Source organism: Dromiciops gliroides, chromosome 3, assembly GCF_019393635.1.
Source record: "Dromiciops gliroides isolate mDroGli1 chromosome 3, mDroGli1.pri, whole genome shotgun sequence".
NCBI classification, from domain to species: domain Eukaryota; kingdom Metazoa; phylum Chordata; class Mammalia; order Microbiotheria; family Microbiotheriidae; genus Dromiciops; species Dromiciops gliroides.
In genome coordinates, this window is record NC_057863.1 from 153,884,335 (window position 1) to 153,904,238 (window position 19,904).

A 19,904-nucleotide genomic window follows, 5' to 3' on the forward strand; every position below is an offset into this window, starting at 1 on the left:
GAAGCCTCAGGAACCCCAGACTCCATTTTCTCTAGTGTGCTGGGCTTAAGCTTAATTAAGCCAGGTACCTTGCTATGTCTAAGTGGTCCAGTTTTCTAATTTCCAGACCAGACCTGAGGAGGTTGGTGAGAACAAAATGGATTTTATCCCTGAATAGTTGTTTAAGCCTTTAAGGGAAAAAACTGAGAAGGTATGGACAAGAAACAAACTAGCTTCATTAATTAAGATTTTGAGCACTACTGCTAAGATAAATCAATAGGATCTGAAACGCAAATAATCCTATTTTAATAAGAGTATGAGGGGGAAAAATCTTCCACTTTCCTCGAAGGCTTGAATATGTGCATACCAAGAGAATGCTTTTTAAAGAAGCCAACAGAAACAAGCTCTGCACAAGAATTAATTTTTTTTTCAATTAGCAAGCATTTATTTTCTTTCCCTCCCATATCTTTCTCCCCTCTCCATTCAGGAAAAATGAAAATCACCCCTTTAACAAATATGCATAAGTCAATCAAATCAAATTCCCATATTGGTCATGGATGCAAAAATGTCCCATTCTGCATATTGAATCCATCATTTCTCTGTCTGGAGGTGGATAGCATACTTCATCTGTCCTCTGCAATCCTAAGAGGCAGGACAGATTTCAGAGGGCCAAAGTGCAAGGTGGTATACATAGGGCCCATGATCTGATCTAAAATTAGGTTATAGGATTTTGGATACCCACTGGAACAAAAAGTCTGTAAGACTTGTGAGAGCATTGGAGTGCTCCCTACTAGTGTTCCTGCCATCTCTGAACAAAGTCCAGCAATGGATTTGACAAGACTTGTTTCTGCTAATAATAAACCATGGTAAGAGAGCTGATTATTTTCACCTAGAGTTAATCTAGGAGCTTACAACATTGCAGTTTTCATATTAGCGCTTTCCATTTTTATCTCATGGTCATTTCTGAATATAACCTACGACCCACAAGCTTTTCAAAATATATCCATCTTGATCCAACCAGGGAGAAACATGGTCTTACCTGGATCTCAGGATGTGAACCTGCTGTATGATTCCAGTCCTCTCCAAGGCGCGCCTGCATGAGAGGGTAGATGCTGGCTTTGAGCACACGGCAATGTTCTACACCAATATGGAAATGTTCTGGATTAGAAACCATCTGTCTTTCAGAACTGCAGATCAGTTGGACTTGTTGTCAAGCTTGCAAAACACGGTGTCACGGGAATTTATACTGTACAAAAGCTGCCGAGATTTCATGTTAAAGGCATAAGCTAGCTCCATAGGAATGTTGTGTGTTAAAATGTCTTATGTGTTACTCTGCAAACTGCTCACGCAGCAATTTGTTATATAAAGGAAGCCTAACATGAAAAAACATATGAAAGAAAAGGCGTTCTTATAAAGAAAAAAAGAGTCAAGTGGTAGAGCTGAGATTCTAACCCACGTTTCCTACCTCCAAGACAAGGGTTTTTTTCCAACAGATCACTATACCTTCCTGTTGCTAACAGCAAATCTACTGTGAAACAATAGGGAAGACACAGAATAATGGACTAAAAAGTTTCAGGAGTATGGAATCATTTAGTGTAGAGGCAATCGATCCCCTATGATGTCATTCACTAGCTCTTAAAGCATCACCAGATTACAGCACATTAAGTATTCTTCATAATGACGACTGATATCAATAAAAGGATGAATTATCTTCAATATAGTCAAAGAAGATTCTTGCCTACATATGTAAGGAAAATATTTTGAATGTATTTCCCACAAAAATTGTTTAAAAAGTTTAGTCTATGTTGATATTGAGCATAGGACCTTATGAAAAGATGTTTCAGAAATATAAGTTCAATGAATAAGCTTAGTTTATGAGGAAAATAAATTCATTCAAATCACCTTAATCCCTGAGGATACCATCCAAATTAGTTATTGCTCCTTCAGAAATATATTTGTTGTCAGACGAATCCTGAAGGATATATTTTAATATGTAATTTACAATACATTAGGATAGTTTTAATTATAAAATGCTGGCATATTATAGTGAACATTTAATATTTCTGATCTGACCAGTGAGCATTTAATAATTCTATTAATCTTTTATTTTTGAATAATCTTTTATTGTCTATCCATTTGAAAATGAAAAAATAGGAAATAAACCATTAATTTAAAAGTTCTTAATTAGGTAATTTTTATTTTAAATTATCTGCTTTGCAATAATAGCTTCCACTCTCGATACGGGTTTGACCTTTTTCCCCATGAACAATCAGGTTCATTTTTCACCTCCACATGAATGCCATTTTATAAATATACATCAGAAAGAAAATGTTACTTAAAAATAACATATAATTCCATGTATTCAAAATAACCGATTACAGATCACATGACTGAACATTCCAAAATAGCTGAGTACAAAGCAACATTACTTGCATTGTAAAAATAATAGTTAAGATATAAAACGGGATTAATTTTTTTTTAAAATGGCAATTACTGAACAGTTAACCAGAGTTACTCATAAATTCTATTTGTCTTAGTAGCAGGTGAAAAAGACAAATGCAGAAATACTTGTTTCTCCAATTTCAATTACATTTTGTTCATAAACAAATCTGAATTACACAGTTCATACATACACAGCCTTTTGTGTGAATGCTATCAGAAACAGCCAATTTGGAGTACCGATTTCTATTTCCAATCAGACACATTTACTGAACAATCCAGCAAAACATCTTCCTTTTACTGCTGAAACTTGGCATGAAACCAACAAAAAAAAGGATAAACTGGCTTTAAAAATTCAATAGGACAAAACTGGTTTACCTCTTTTTAAAAGAAATTGTTTAATATGTTAACCATGTGAGTTTTGAGTTTTAAATAATCAGTTTTTTTAAATTGAAGAATGTTTAACTGAGCCCCAATAAAAGATTCAGAGCACAGCCTCTGCAGTAGTGCCATTCTTTACTCCATATTATGGCAGATTGGGTTTTCAGAATCGTGCGACTCCCTTCACAGATACAGAGCATGGCTAAAGTTCATCTCGCGTGAAAACTGCAAAAGAGAAAGAGGATTTATTTTGTGATTTGTGACCTAGAATGTTTCATCAGCTGAAATAATCCCTGCCTCTGATATGAGGCTTGAAGAAGGCAAAGAGGCTGAAAACAAAGAGAGATTTACTTTACTTTTTATACAGTTTGATTCATTGGATTTCTGTCATGGAAGAAATGACCTGAGCCCTTTTAATTCAATCTTTTCATTTTACAGGTGACAAAACAGACTCAGAGAGAAGTGACTTGCTCAAGGTTGCCTGAGGAGCAGCTGTCAGAGGAGAGGCAGTGGAGGTATCAAGTGTAGAGGACTTTCTCAAGGGGTTTAGCCATGAAAAGGAGTACCTAAGTAAGGGTTTTTTGGTTTTGTTTTGTTTTTTAAGGCTGGGGCATGTTTGCAGACAGCAGAGGGAATAACTGAAACTTAGGGAAGGAGTGAGGATGAGAGCACACTCTGCTGGAGGAGATAGGATGGGGTGGGATTACAAGTTCATGTTGTCACCTATTCATGACAGGTCTTATGTGAGGACATCTCAGTGACATAAGGAGGAGGAGGAAAGAAGGGGGACTCAGTTTTTTCAGTGAAGTATGACTTGGGGTCCTTAGCTGAGAGGATAGGGGGAGGTACTGTAGCCTTTAGGATGAAAAGGTTTGGAATAGTCATCGTGGTGAGGGGGAGATTGAATTAATTGGGTAGGTATAAAAGGACTGCCTCTTTTGCAGTGAGGGCCCAGTTGAGATTATGTGACATAAATGTATAGTGGACTCATCAGCATGATTTTGTTATCTGTTCAAAGCCTCCTGGTAGGAGCAATTTCAGGTTGAAAGGGCATGATTGACAATAAGACAAGAGATACAAAGGGTATAGCGTAATGTAGAGTTGGGCTGGTTCACCAAGGGGTCAGGAAGGAAAAAGAGAGTATAGCCAGTGATGGCCAAGGAAAGAACAAAGGAGGGAGAGAGGCTGGTGTAGTCATGGTGGGGATGAAGAACAGAATTAAGGAGTCATGAGACAGAAGGAAAGAGAGTGATAATAAAAGGCTAATATCAGACTTCTAGGTTATGTGAGCAACAAGATGGTGGACTAGACATTTTCTGTGATTTCTGGTCTCTCAGACCTCTCCAAAACATAATTATATGACAAAGATTAGGCAATTTTGGTTATTTCTGTGGTCTAAGACTCAGAATCCAAAATAAAATAAAATAAACAAAGAAAACCCACATCTAGGAAATCAAGTTGTGGCATATGATTGTAATGGAATAATTCTGTGCTATAAATCATGCTTAAAAATTTTCCCCGGCACTTCCTATACTACCAGCAGTGAGGCTACACTAGCAGACCTAAGGATACAACACAGATTTACATAAAAAACCACCCCAGAATTCTGTTGCCCTCTTCCCAGTGCTCTTGAAACTGCCTCCAGGCTGTGAAAATTTGGCCTCAACAGCCAGTTTGCTTGGCTATTGCCCTTTAGAAGCAAAAAGCCTGCCAGGCACTGCAAACTGGAAATACTGCAAAGCTATGAAGTGCATGTGGGGAGCTGTGGAGCGCTCTACCAAGCATGAAGGAAAGCTAATAAACCACTGCTCCAAGTGGCAGGAAGTTGAGATGCTTTGAGATCTACCCCTCACAGAAACTACAATCAGAGGGGAAGAATGAGTGATGAGGAAAAATAAAGGGAGGAAATGAAAGTATCAAAGATTTCAAAAAGAAAGAACTTGAACATAAATCAATAGAACAAACAGTAACATAAAAATATGGCCTCCAGATCTAGTAAATGAGTTCAGGAATCTATGTATAAATACTATAATGCAAAATGATCCAACACTTGATGATACAGAGGATCTTGAGAAATTTGAAAACATGGATCTAAAACATGCCATCCTAGTGTGGTTTAAGAGAGAAATGAAAATTATGAGAGCAGAATTTATGTTGTGCACAGCAAAAATAATGACCAGGAGAGAAAAACTTGAATCTGCAATGGCAGGCATCATCAAAGAAACAAAAGAGAAAACAATAGATTGCGAATACAAATACATAGAAGTAAAGGACAACCTAGAAGAGAAGCAAAAAACAAAAATGTTAAAAGAAAATATGTTCGGGGCAGCTAGATGGCGCAGTGGACAGAGCACCAGCCCTGGAGTCAGGAGTACCTGAGTTCAAATCCAGCCTCAGACACTTAATATTTAACTAGCTGTGTGACCCTGGGCAAGTCACTTAACCCCAATTGCCTCACTAAAAAAAAAAAAAAAAAAAAAAAGGAAAATATGTTCACTATGTAAGGAAGAGGTACAGATCTTGAAGACAGGATGTATAAAGACAACCTAAGGATCATAGGTCTTCCAGTAGAACATGACAGGACAAAAAACTTTTAACACCACAATGAAGGAAATATTAGAAGAGAACTTCCCAGAACTTCTGAACATAGGAAATGAAATCTCAATTGAAAGAATTTGCAAAAAAAAAAAAAAAAAAAGAAAAGAAAAAGAAAAAAATTTGCAGATTGCTTCCAGAAAAAAAAAATAAGGCTGCAAACTCCAAGACACAAGCAGAAGTCTTGGGATATAATATTCCTGAAGGTAAAAGACCTAGGATTACAACCAAAAATTAACCTACCCTTGGGGCAACAGTGGATAAAGTACTGGCCCTGGATTCGGGAGGACCTGAGTTCAAATCTGGCCTCAGACACTTGACACTGGCTGTGTGACCCTGGGCAAATCACTTAACACTTGTTGCCCCGCAAAAATAAAATAAAATAAAATAAATTTTAAAAATTTAACCTACCCAGAAAAAACCAATATAATCATTAAGGGGGAAAACAGACAGTAAAATAGAGGACTTTCAAGCATTTCTGATGAAAACACTAGAGCTGGACATGTGACTTTCAAATATAAGACTCAAGAGAAGCAAAAAAGAGAAACACAAAGGTTAAATAGTTTACATTCCTATATGGGAAGACAATACATATAATTCCTAAGAACTTTATCATTATTAGAGCAGTTAGAAGGTCTCTATAATAGACAGAGGGCACAGAAGTCAGTTAATTATGTTGGGATGATCTTAAAAAAATGGATAAGTGAGAAAGAGGGATGCACTGAGAGGAGGGGAAAGGGAAAGGAAGAATGAGGAAAATGATTTCACATAGAAGAAGCACTCAAGGAAGAGCTTTTACCAGTGGAGGAGAAAATGCAGCAGGGGCTACACAACACTTGAATTTCACTCATCTGCATTTGTTCAAAGAAGAAAGAATATATATATATATACCCTCAACTGGATACAGAAGTCTATCTTACCCAGCAGGGAAGTAGTAGGGCAACAGGATAAGAGAAAATTCTAGTGGATGATGAAACGGAGGGTGGATTAAAGAAGGCAGTAGTCAAAAGCAAAACAAACTTTCGAGGAGTGACGGTAAAAAAAGATAGAGGGATAAACAGAAGAAAATAGGATGGAGGGAAATGCACAGTTTATAATCATAACTGTGGATGTGAGTGGGATGAATTCACCCACAAAATGGAAGCAGATAGCAGAATGGATTAGAAACCAGAATCCAACAATATGTTGTTTACAAGAAACACTTGACGAGACATATAAAGTTAAAATAAAGGGCTGAAGCAGACACTTATGCTTTAGATGAAGTTTAAAAAGGGGATGGGGGTAGGAATCCTGATCTCAGACAAAGCAAAAACCAGACCTAATTAAAAGGGTTATAAGCAGGGAAACCATATCATGCTAAAAATCATCATGGACAATGAGGTAAAATCAATATTTAAAAAGTATGTACCAAATAGCATATCATCCAAATTCTTAAAGGAAAAATTAAATGAATTATAGGGGATAGACAATAAAATTATACTTGAGGGAGACTTTAACTTTCCCCTATCATAGGTAGATAAAACTAATCATAAAATAAATAAAAAGAAGTTAAGGGGATGAATAGAATTTTAGAAAAGTTGGATATGATAGATCTCTGAAAATTGAATGGAATGGAAAGGAGTATACTTTTTTCTCAGATATATATGGCACCTTCACAGAAATTGTCTATGTATTAGGGCATAAAAACTTCACAACCAAATTCAGAAAAGAAGAAATATTAAATACATACTTTTCAGACTATCATGCAATTAAATTACCTTTAAAAAAGCATAGATTAAAGGTTAATTGAAAACTAAATAATCTAATCCTAAAGAATCACTGGGTCAAAAACAAATCATAGAAACAATAATTTCATTAAAGAGAATAACAGCAATGAGAACATTCCAAATGCAGTCAAAGCAATAGTCAGGGGGAAATTTATATCTCTAAGATCATTAAAGAAAGAACAGATCAATGGACTGAGCATGCAACTAAATAAATTAGAAAAAACCACAAATTTTTAAAACCCCAATTAAACACCAAAATGGAAACCTTAAAATCAAAAGAGATATGAATGAAACTGCTGGTAAAAACAAACATTGAATTAATAAATAAAACTGGGAAATGGGTAAAAAAAATAAACACCACCTCATACGTATCAGATTAGCTAACATGACAGAAAAGGAAAATGATAAATGCTGGAGGGCACGTGGAAAAAGTTACACTAATGCATTGTAGGTTAAGTTGTGAAATTGTCCCACCATTCAGGAGAACAATTTGGAATTACATCCAAAGGGCTATATGACTGTGCTTGACGTTGACCCAGCAATAAAACTAATTATATGTTTTCTAAAGAGTTCAAAGAAAAGGAAAAAGGAGCTATATGTACAAAAATATTTATAGCAGCTCTTTTTGTGGTGACAAAAAATTGGAAATTGAGAGGATGACCATCAACTGGGGAAATGGCTGAACAAGTTGTGGCATATGATTGTAATGGAATAATTCTGTGCTATAAGAAATGAGGAGTAGGATGGTTTCAGAAAAATCTAGGAAGACTTATATGAACTGATGCAAAGTGAAATGAGCAGAACCAGGATAACATTGTACATAGTAAAAACAATTTTATAAGGATGATCAGCTGAGAAAGATGACTACCCTGATCAAGACAATGATCCAAGGCAACTCCAAAGGAACAATGAAAAGTGCTATCCACCTCCAGAGAGAACTAATGAACTCTAAGTGAAGACTGACATATACTTTTTTCACTTTCTTTATGTTTCTTGCTTTTTATTTTAATTTTTTTGCAATATGGCTAATATGGAAATATGTTTTGCACAACTTTATGCATATAATTGACATTATACTGCCTGCCCTCTCAAGGAATTGGGAAGGGTTGAAGTGGGGGGGGGGGAGAGAGAATTTGAAACTCAAAAGTTTTTTAAAAAATGAATCTTATGGGGCAGCTAGGTGGCGCAGTGGATAAGGCTCTAGCCTTGGACTCAAGAGGACCTGAGTTCAAACCCAGCCTCAGACACTTACTAGCTGTGTGACCCTGGGCAAGTCACTTAAACCCCATTGCCCTGCAAAAAACAAAAACAAAAACAAGAAAACAAAAACCAAACAAAAAATGAATCTTATGGGGCAGCTAGGTGGTGCAGTGGATAGAGTATCAGCCCAGGAGTCAGGAGGACCTGAGTTCAAATGTGACTGCAGACACTTGACACTTACAAGTTGTGTGACCCTGGGCAAGTGACTTAACCCTGATTGCCTCTTTAAAAAAATGAATACTGAAAATAAGTAATTTAACATTTTAAAAAAGAGGACAGGAACGGGCAGCTAGGTGGTGCAGTGGATAGAGCACTGGCCCTGGGGTCAGGAGTACCTGAGTTCAAATCCAGCCTCAGACACTTAACACTTACTAGCTGTGTGACCCTGGGCAAGTCACTTAACCCCAAATGCGTCACTTTAAAAAAAAAAAGAGGACAGGAAGTGGAGATGTCTATTGTAGATTGTCTTTTTGAGGAATTTAGATACAGAAAAGAGGATACAGGACTATAGTTAGCAGGAATGGAAGGATCAAGTGAGGGTTTTTGTTTTTTGTTTTTTTTTGGCGAGGCAACTGGGGTTAAGTGACTTGCCCAGGGTCACACAGCTAGTAAGTGTCATGTGTCTAAGGCCGGATTTGAACTCAGGGGGTCCTGACTCCAGGGCTGGTGCTCTATCCACTGTGCCACCCAGCTGCCCGCCAAGCGAGGGTTTTTTAGGATAAGGGAGACATGGGCATCTCTTTAGGCAGTAAGAAATGAGCCAATGCCAAGAGAGACTGAAAACATGTGAAAGAGGGTAGAGGGGGTAATTTGTTGGAGGAAATAGGACAGAACAGGATCACTTGAGTAGGTAGAAGGGTTAGCCTTGGTAAAACAGTTGAAGGAGGAGAAAGTGGCAGAAGGCAGCTGAGTGATAGATGAGGAAGAGGGGAGAAGAGAGAACTCTTGGAAAATAGTCTCAATTTTTTTTTCTTTTGGCAAAATATGAAGCAATGTTCTCAGCTGATATAGTGATGGGAGAGGAGTCGTGGGATATTTGAGAAGAGGTGAAAAGGTTTGGAAAAGTCTCTGTGAAGAGTGAGATAGTGAATTGATAAGGAAAGTATATGAGGGCTGCTTGGCAGCAGTGAGGACCCAGTTGCAGTGACGTAACATAAATTTGTGGTGGACCCAGTCAAAATGGTTGCATGATTTTTCTCCACCTTCATTCAGCAGCACAGGAGCAGTCATGAAGGTAGGAGTCATTCAAGTCTCTCAGTCTTGGCTAGGTATAATTGGTGGTATGATAAAGGGGCTAGGGATTCAAGAGATGAGAGCAGTGTAGAGTTTAATTAGTTCACCAAGGGATCAAAATGGGGAGAAGAGGAAAGAGTGGCTAGTGGAGGGCAGAAGGCCTGGGAAAGATTAGAGGTCACAGTGTAGATGAAGAATAGGATTATGTAATGGAAGGCAGAGAGAGAGAGAGAGAGAGAGAGAGAGAGAGAGAGAGAGAGAGAGAGAGAGGTGAAAAGCCAATAGATTATGGTCAGATAAAGGGATTTCAGAATTCTTCAACAAGGTGGTGGTACATTCCTGGGTGATGGTAAGATCAAGAGTATGACCATCTTTGTGTGGCCAAGGTGGGATGGAGGAGTGGGTTATGGGAGGTGAATAGGTTGAGGAACTGAGTGGTTAGGGTATTTGAGGGAAATCAATATATATGCTGAAATACCCTCAAATAAAGACAGGAGTTGGGGAGGAATGAAAAACTGTAAGCTGGGTATCAAACTCATTGTGGAAAGAAGAGTGACCTGGGGATCTGTGGACAACCACTGCCAGGATTTCAATTGGGTGGTAGATGTGAACTGCATGAACCTCAAAAGAAGAAAGGTTCCTGAGTGATAAAGGAAGGGGAAGAGCCTGGAAATGGCAATGTCAATCCAACTCCTCTGCCTCAACCAGTGAGCCAAGGAGAATGAATGAAGGTGCAACTTCTACTGGAAAGAGTGGCTAGGGAGACTGTATCATCAGGGGAAATTAGGTTCCAGTAAGAGTTACTGGATGAAGGAAAGTTTGTTGCCTGTGAAACTGGCATTAAAACAAAGAACTACCAAAATTAATTTATACTTTCGATGCTATACCAATCAAATTACCAAGGGGATGCTTTAACACAGTTTGATCAAATAACAAAAAAACTCATTTGAAAAACAAAAGATATAGAATATCAGAAGAAATAATGAAAAGAAGTAAGGACAAAAGAGGAAGAGCACTGCCAGACTATATTATAAAGCAATAGTTGGGGGCAGCTAGGTGGCACAGTGGATGAAGCACTGGCCCTGGATTCAGGAGGACCTGAGTTCCAATCCAACCTCATACACTTGACACTTACTAGCTGTGTGACCCTAGGCAAGTCACTTAACCCCCACTGTCCCGCAAAATAAATAAATAAAATAAAATAAAATAAAATAAAACAATAGTCATCAAATCCATTTGGTACTGATGAAGGAACGGACTCATAAGGATTTAGACAGGAGGAATGGGAGGCAGATGGAGGTGGGGCTGGCTTGGAGATGGCCTTGGGAGCACTTCAGAAGGCCCCGGAGCAGAAAGGGCAGAGGCTTGTTGAAGGATCCAGGAGGAAGGCACTGGAGTAAAGATGATGGGAGAGAAATGGTTTGAGGCCCAGTCTGATGCAAGGCTCATTGTCCTCTACCTTGTAGTTCCTCACTCCCTAGTACTATTGTTGCTCAGCTTTCCAAACTATGACTCTGGATTCTTCCCACCTCCCACCCTAACTCAATTTGCATGTTGCTGAATGCCTCAAGAGGCAGTCACACAATTGTACAGGCTGGATGTGACAGAAGCAATAGAACTGCATGTGCTGCAATACTTTCCATAATGTTTAGTCTCTGCAATTGCATATCTCTGTTAATAATGTAGTTAAGGATGTGCTTAATACTTAGGATTTTTGTTTGCAAGTGCCAACTTTCCTCCACTGATATAAGCGAATTGTTATTGCTTGTTAAAGGACATGTGTGGATCGTAGCTACAAAGTTTAATTGAGGCCTTTTGATGTAAGAGCCAATGTGAAAATTCTTCCTCTCCCCTCCTCCTTTAATTTAGGTCAGCATTCAAATATAATTCAAAGATAGTTAGAGGCAAGAAAAAAATACCCCCAACTCCTTAGGTTCTAACGTTTTCCATTTACCTACTCTATCTTGTTATTGTTGTTGCTGAGAAATTTCAGTTGTGTCTGACTCTTTGTGACCCCATTTGGGGTTTTCTTGGCAAAGATACTGGAGTTGTTTGCCATTTTCTTCTCCAGCTCATTTTATAGATGAGGAAACTGAGGCAAACAGGGTTAAGTGACTTGACCAAGGTCACACAGATAATAAGTGTCTGAGGCAGGATTTTAACTGAGGTCTTCTGCACTCTAGGCCTGGCACTCTATCCACTGTGCCACCCAGCTGCTTCTACTGTGCTTTACCTTCCTAAATTTTTTGGAAGATCTCTATTTACAAAATTGTGATAATGTTCAGCTCAGTCCAAGAGAAGTAGGGTTTGTTTTGCTGGGGTTTTTGGGTAGCACTTTAGTTCTTGTAGATACCAGATCTCACATACTTAATAGAGATAAGGATGAACCCTATGATTCTCTTCTCACTTATCCCATTTAGCCAATCATTGCCCTCTTGGCAGCAGAAAACCCAAATCACCTGTAATGTGCCAGAGATGGGATTTTTTTTTAATGAAAAGAGAAAATTTATGTGGTGGGGTGGCACTCTTTTGGAGACCTCTTCTCAAGTTAATACGAAAACATTATGACTACCATTTAAGTCTGTTCATTCAACTGTTTTCAAATCCATCTAATTTTGTTTCTGTCTAATCTACTTCTTTCCACATTTCCACAAGAATACTATGAAATGCTTTATCGAAATTTTTGCTAAAATCTAGGTAAACTGTATCTATAGCATTTCCTGGATCTTCCTGTTAGGTAATTCCTTTCTGGGAAGGAAATAAGAGTAATCTGGAATGGCTTGCTGTCAATGAAATCATGCTGGATCTTCATCACCACCACTTCCTTATCTCCAGGTTTGCCCAGCATCTGTTGAATGATCCACTCTAGGATTCTGCTGGGGAGCTAAGTCAAACTTACTGGCCTACCGCCTCCTGCTCCATTCTTTTCACTTTACTGAAAATGGGAACTTTTGCACTTCTCCAGTGCTTCCTCCTATTTCTCATGATGTTTCAAATACCAGTGAGAGCAGCTGTGCAGTCACCCTTGCCAGTTCTCTTAGTACTTCAGGATGTACATCTGGACTAGGGAACGCAGCAAGGGTAATGAGGTGCATTTTTACTCCCTCCTTTTCCTATCTACTATCTATGCTCTTAACTCTCTGGTAACCATTTTTTCTGGTACAAAAATATTTCTTCTGGCAAAAAAACCAGAAACAAAGTAAAAATATCTCTGCCTTCTTCCACAGTGCGCTTGCGCCCCTGTGCTCTCGCTCTCTCTCTCTCCCCCCCCCCCTCTCATTACTTATGCATTATGTAGTCATTTACACAGAGTAGCAAGCACAGAACCATACTGGCCAATTTCTACCAACAAATTCATTTACATTTAAAATGGAAATTAATAGGGAAGCCTAAAGTAATGGAGAGCACAGGTTAGGGAACAATGCCCCAAATATGTGAAGATTTAGTTTAATTTGCTTACTGATATTTTCCTTGCTGGATCATCTGGGATTTAGGCTTATTTTAAAATAAAAACCTGTGCTTCCTTACTATAAGTGGGTGAAGATATCACCGAATGTTTATTATGAAAATGAAAAATCAGAAGACTCTCTACAAGGGGGAAGAATATCAATTCTTTCCATGACCCTGTTTTCAATTAAAGGAGCTCAATCTACTAATCCAGGACATTCTTATGATGCAATAAATAGGCTCTCTTGAAGCTGGAGTTATGACCTAACTATTTGATTAATTCACTCATAAAGAAATATCTATAATCCAATCTTTAGCCTTTAATAATAAAACGTGGTTCACTTACCCTCTTTGGAGGATGGTTTACTTGAATTTCTCTTCCCCACTGCAATGTCTTCTAACAGATTTCGAATCTCAGTGTCATACTCTACCCATTCTGGGATAATGCGGACAGCAGCTTTCAATTTAGGTTCTTTGGTTTTGGGATTATTGCACTAAAAGTTTAAACAAAATATCAAAAAATCAGTCTCCAAGAGATATGTCTGCAAAACCCCGTAACACTGCTGTGACAACAGAGCAACCATGATTGCTTATCTTAAAGCAAAGCCTTACTAAATTCAGACATATTGAATCTAAATCACATGAAATACGACCAGATCAGGTTGGGAGGAGGTATAATACAGGAGAAAGAGTACAGACAGAGAAGTCAGTAGACTTGGGTTCTAGCTCTGCCACTCACTAGCTATCTGAATCTCTTTGTAAGTCTTAACCTGTCTGAACCTCAGTTTTCTCATGTGTAAAATGAGTAGAGTGTGCAAAAAGTCCTAAGGTCTCTTATAACAATCTTTGTTTTTAGTTAAAGACACATTATTTAATTTCCTTTTAAATGATTTCTAAGCATTATTAACTCAAATGGAAATTTAAAAACCTGTTTAAAACAATTCCGATGGTTTAAATACTTGCCAAATCATCATATGCAAACTGTTTTGACAAAAGTTCCAAGTATATCACTACTTTGTAAAAGAACATAGCAGACTATATTAGCAAATATTCATATGTCTTTTCCTTGGTCTAAACATCTGGTTGCATACTTTGTTTTCTAGAGACAGAGTTGTTAGTAACCCTTAGTAATGTCTTTAACACAACCATTTATTCCCTTTCAATCTGCTCTAATTAGGGTAATGCAAGAATGCTATGTGAGAAGTACATATGGTTAGTGGTAAAGTACATATATATACATATACATATATATATACATATACATATATATACATACACACACACACACACACACACACACACACACACACACACATATATATATATATATATATATATGTATGCAGGGAAGTAGCTGGTGCAGTGGGTAGAGTTCTGGGCCTAGAGTCAGAAAGACTCATCTTCCTGAGTTCAAGTCTGGCCTCAGATACTAGCTGTAGCTGTGTAACCCTGGGCAAGTCACTTCACCCTATTTGCCTCAGTTTCTTCATATGTAAAATGAGTTGGGGAAGGAAATGGCAAACCATTCCAGGATCTTTGCCAAGAAAACCCCCAAAGGGGTCATAAAGAGTCAGACATGACTGAAAACTGAAAAAAAAAACTATAAATAAGCATATATATTTATTTTTACCTAAGACTTTTGAACACTACAAATCCCCATGCAATAGCACTTTTGTGGTAGGAAAAAACTGGAAACAAGGTAGGTGCCTCTTGATTGAGAAATGGCTAAACAAATTGTGCTATGTAAGGAGTCATGGAGTGTTGGAACATTACAATGCTGGGGGGAAAAGAAGAATATGAAAAATTCAGAGGAACATAATAAGACATATGAAGTGATACAGAGTGAAGTAAACAGAGCCAGGAAAACAATATATACAATTAACTAGATTGTAAATAGAAAAAACAATGAAATGAACTGAATGCCATATAAGGACCAGGCCTGAGCCTGGATAAGAGTTGAGAAACTGTATCTACTTTATTGCAGAGATAGGGACAGTAGCTATGGAATATTGCATATACTATCATATTGGGCTGATGTATTCATTGGTTTTAGTTAACTTTTTCCCCCTTTTTTAAAATCTCTGTTTAAGAGGTGGCTTGTAACAGTAGAAAATATATTCAGAAGCTAATGTGATATTAAAAACAAAAAATATAGTATATATAAAAATATACATTTTAAAAGAAAATATTTAAAAGAAAATATTAAAAATATTTTAAAAGGCATCGATAATTTTTAAACCCTATGCAATAATGATATTTGAATATAAGTGGTACAATAGAAAAAAAGCATACCACTAACATGTGATCTTGGGCAAATCATGTTACTTCTCTAAACCTCAGTTTCTTCTTCTGTGAAGTAAGAGAGTATGATTAGATCATCTTTAAAAAATCCCTTTAAGTTCTAAATATTCTATGATTCTAGGTTATGTATAACACATATTTTAGCTCTTTATATATCAGTAAATTTAAACTAAATGGCTGACAGCATGTTTACATGTGTTCTTTGGACTTTCTGTATACTGTCTGGGGAAACAAAGGCTATTATTTACATAAAAATTCTAAAGGTCCCCCTTCCCCCTACCTATTAAAAGCTTCCAAGCCATAGGAAAGTCAACATTTGAGGCTACTGAATTGTATGCCAAAGCTGAGTTGTCAAACCAATGTCTTCAGAAAAGACTGTCCACAAGCTCATACACAGGTATTCTTGCTCATTGGTGCTCCCAAATCTTCATGGTGAATCACAAAGCAGGACCTTGTTCATAAGTAATGCCAGAGATGGATCTTTCTCTTTATATAAGCAACAGCAAAGCAGATTCGAAATGCACATTAGCAAAGATCCACTCTGCTGTGAAGGTCCCTGGGGCTGACCACTCTTAAGAACTGCCTCTCCCAGCCCTCTAGAGACATCACATGCTCCTGATAGACCTTTGAGGCAGTCCTATTCCAAGCTGTTTCTCCAGACCTAGTCAGCAATGTCTGCAGGTGTAAATGATGCTTTGGGCTTTTCTTTTACTTTTTAATGGACTCTGGTAGGAACACAATCATAGCTGTTAATGTTGGACAATGAACAGGAATAACGACTTAATTCTCCAGCCTCTGAAATTATCCTATCACATCTGTTGTTGTTCAGTCATGTCTGACTCTTTATGACCCCCTGGGCTATATTGTCCATAGGATTTTCTTGACAAAGATACTGGAGTGGTTAAAAGATGTTAACAGAGGTTAAGTGACTTTCAAGGGGTCACACAGCTAGTAAGTGTTTGAAGCTGGATTTGAACTCAGATCTTCCTGACTCCAGGTCCCAGTGCTCTATTCAGTAAGCCACCTAGCTGCTGCTTCTCAAATCTAGGATAATGTGATTTATATTAATTGGTTCAAAAAGGAATCTCATATTACAAGGCTTTCTGGAAACCTCTTAGACATCTGTCAACATTTACTTGCTTCATTTTCTCCCCATTGTCACCTTTTAAAAAATGACTTCCCTGGCCATGGCTATATTAGAAGTGAGCCATTCCTAGTGCACTATATAACTAATAACAAGCATATCATGGGCTCAGATAATATCCCACCCTTTTTCCTTGCCTGAAAATTATATCTATAAACACCTTTTGCCTTGCTTTCAATTTTAGGAATCATTTTGTTTTTCATTACTCTGAATGTTTAGGCTATTTTTCTACTTTCCCTCATTATTTCATCAAGACCTGTGAGAAAATAATTATTAATAATGGATTTCTTGGGGGGGAGACCCAGAGATCAGTTTCAGTCCTTTCTTCTCCCCTGCTCTCTCCCTTCCTCTCCCCGCTCCCAACTCCAGAAAGTCCAGTTCTTGAGGAACTTCAGCAAATCTTGTCTGAAATCCAAGGGAACAAAATAAATGGAGGTAGATTCTTTTGTCTAGCTCAGGGAACTGATGGATCAAACCACACCCAGATAATGGAATTTGCCTTAAGGAACTTGAGTGAGGGTCTTCTCCCCTGATGTTTTCTGTAGAGTTTTTAGTTTAAGACCACCCTCAGGTCATGTCAACCAATGGAATTGAATGATGCTAACCAATTAGCTGTGATCAATGAATAATAATCCACCTCTATCAAAAGAGATCCTCTTAGGACAGTGTAGGTTTTGTAGGTCTTTTGAACTTTCCTTGAGACCACTTGCTGTCTCTCTGAGAGAAAGCTTGGGTTTGGAGTTTTTCTCCCGCTTGTGCTATCTGCCACTTGGTTAGTCCTTTACTGGTATATCTAATATTGATTTATAATAAATGCTTATTGCCCAAACTAGTACAATAGCAATTTAATTTATAAAACATAGCCCTAACAATTCATTAGAAAATATAGTAGTAGCCATAATTAAAAAAACAACAATACAGACTCCTTTCTGGAATAAAATATTCATCTTCTCTGTTAAGGATTCTTTCCAAAGGGAAATCCAAAGGGTTGTCTTTTCATATTATGAATTATATATCACTGATCTAATTCATAAAATACATTTTATTTCTTTTGCTATAAGACACCATCTTTTGGATTTAGCTACTGACAATTCTAAACAACAATGCATTACTCCCCAGTGTTGTCTGACTGCTAACTTTACTTTGTTAAGCTCTGGAAAATCTTCCAAGAACATTTTATCATGATCATCACTGAACTGTGATTTGAGTTTGTTGGTCCAGATGAATTTGCTTGTCACTACAGAGTCTGGTTTTTAAGGAAAATGTTCTCAGAACTTGATGTAAAAAGATTCTAGCATCCCAGAGATATAATGATATCTCAGTTATAGAAGGCTTAAAGATTTGCAAACTGCTTTTCACGCATTACCTTACTTGATCCTCACAACCACCCTTGTGGGAGAAGCTGTTATTATCTCCATTTTACCAATGAAAAACTGAGGTTTAAAGAGGCTTACCAATTTTCCTTGGGTCACAAAGTTAATATGTGCCTGAAATGGTATTTGAACAAGTCTAATAAATACATTGTCTTCTATGCTAGGCTGCCTCTCAATGCACTCAAAACTATAATACCTGACATAGCTATTAAAAAACAGGTTCAGGTAAAGAAGCTCTAGAAAATCGAGCAAAAGAAATCTATAAAAAAATTAGAACTATTTTAGACCAAGGGTAGTGAAAATGAAAAACTGTTCACAAGAACCCAGCAAACTGTATTTAACTAGTGTGATATGTAGTTCACAATTTTTCTCTGCTTCCCAACTCCTGCTCTGTCTCATACCAGAGGACTTAACATATGAATCAACTCTCCTTCACACACCCTAACTACTCAGTTCCTCATCCTTCTTATCTTCTATGCATGCCACCTCAGCTACTCATAAAAATGATCTTGCCATCACCCACAAACACACCACCTCCATGTTAAACAATTCTGAAATTCCCTTATCTGACCATAATCTATTGATTTTTTTTACCTCTCCCTTTAACATCCCTTACAAACCCCTCCTTTTCATTTGCACCATGACCTCCAATCTTCTGACCTCTCAGTTCTCCCCAGGCCATCTCCCCTACACTAGCCACTCTCTCTTCTTTTCTTCATCTTGATCCCTCCCTAGGTGAACCAGTTTAACTCAATATTGTCCTCCTCTCTTGAATCCCCAGCCCCCTTACCATATCACTGATTACAGTCTACCAAGCCTCAGCCTTGGGCTACTCCTAACCCTTTCTGATGGAGAAAATCATGCAACCATTCTGACTGGTTTGGAGGGACGTTGGGTCCACAGAGTGGACCCAAATTTTTGTAACATAATTTTGATTGAGCCCTCACTGCTGCTAAGCAATCCTGTTCTACCTATCTCATCAACTCACTATCCTACTCTCCACAGGGGATCTTCCAGCCTTTTCATTCCTCCTCAAACTTCCTATGGCTCACTGTCCCCGAGAACCTTGCCTTATATTTCATAGGAAAAATTAAGGGCATTAACTGAAAGCTCCCTCTCTTCCCCATCTCATATAATATACTCATATGCCTTCTGCCACTATCTGTTCTTTCACCCCTGTCTCCCTGCCTCCCTAGTCCATTCTACCCTCTATTCATTCATTAAAATGAAACATAAGTCTGACCAGGTAATTCCTATTCAATAAGCTCCAGAGGCCCCTGTTGCTTTCAGAATCAAAAGCAAAACTTCCATTTGACATTCAAAGCCTGTTACAATCCAGGCCCCTCTTACCTTTCCTGTCTTCTTACACCTTTTTTTACTCTATATACTCATCAAACCAATGAGACTGTCTTCCTTGTTGTTTCATGTATAATACTCCCTGGCTCAGCTCTGGGCATTTTCTGTGCTTGTCTCGCATGCCTCTTCAACTCCACCTACTGATTTCCTTTAAGTTTCAGCAAAACTTCCACCTTGCCTTTGTCTGTTATTTCCTATTTATATTCTATATAGCTTGCCCATACATATACATATACACACATATATATATTTCCTTGTTGTCTCCCTCATTAGATTGTGGATTCCTTAGGGGCAGAGACCGTCTTTCCCCTCTTATTGTACCCCTAATGGCATTGTCTTTCCCCATGTTGGCCAGCTCTCCTTAGGCAATGCAGCTCAACTCCTCTCTCTCCTTTTCTCCCTCTCTCCATATATGGAATCATAACGTTGCCTGTGGGCACTCTGCCCAAAGGAATATGTTTGATTGTCCAAACCTCACAAGATATCCTAAGGTTTACCTGCTAGATTTTGACATGGGCCTAAAAACAATTAGAAGGGGTTTTTCCTATAAGAAATAAAATTCTAAAATGCAGCAGGGCCTGGGAAGCTGCTCCTGTGAAAAATGATTAATCTACCAGATAACAGGATAGC

At 37.9% G+C, this 19,904-nt stretch overlaps 1 protein-coding gene across 1 annotated transcript in view; it reads right to left on the reverse strand.

The window, feature by feature from the left end:
* Nucleotides 1-2,168: 2,168 nt before the first annotated feature.
* Nucleotides 2,169-19,904, reverse strand: part of UGGT2 (UDP-glucose glycoprotein glucosyltransferase 2) — a 235,755-nt gene continuing 218,019 nt past the window's right edge. Inside the window, exons 38-39 of the mRNA XM_043994943.1 lie at nucleotides 13,447-13,594; nucleotides 2,169-3,024 (exon numbers count right to left, since the gene is read on the reverse strand). Of these exons, the coding sequence (XP_043850878.1) occupies nucleotides 3,002-3,024; nucleotides 13,447-13,594 (171 nt within the window). The 3' untranslated portion in view covers nucleotides 2,169-3,001. The remainder of the gene's footprint in view (nucleotides 3,025-13,446; nucleotides 13,595-19,904) is intronic.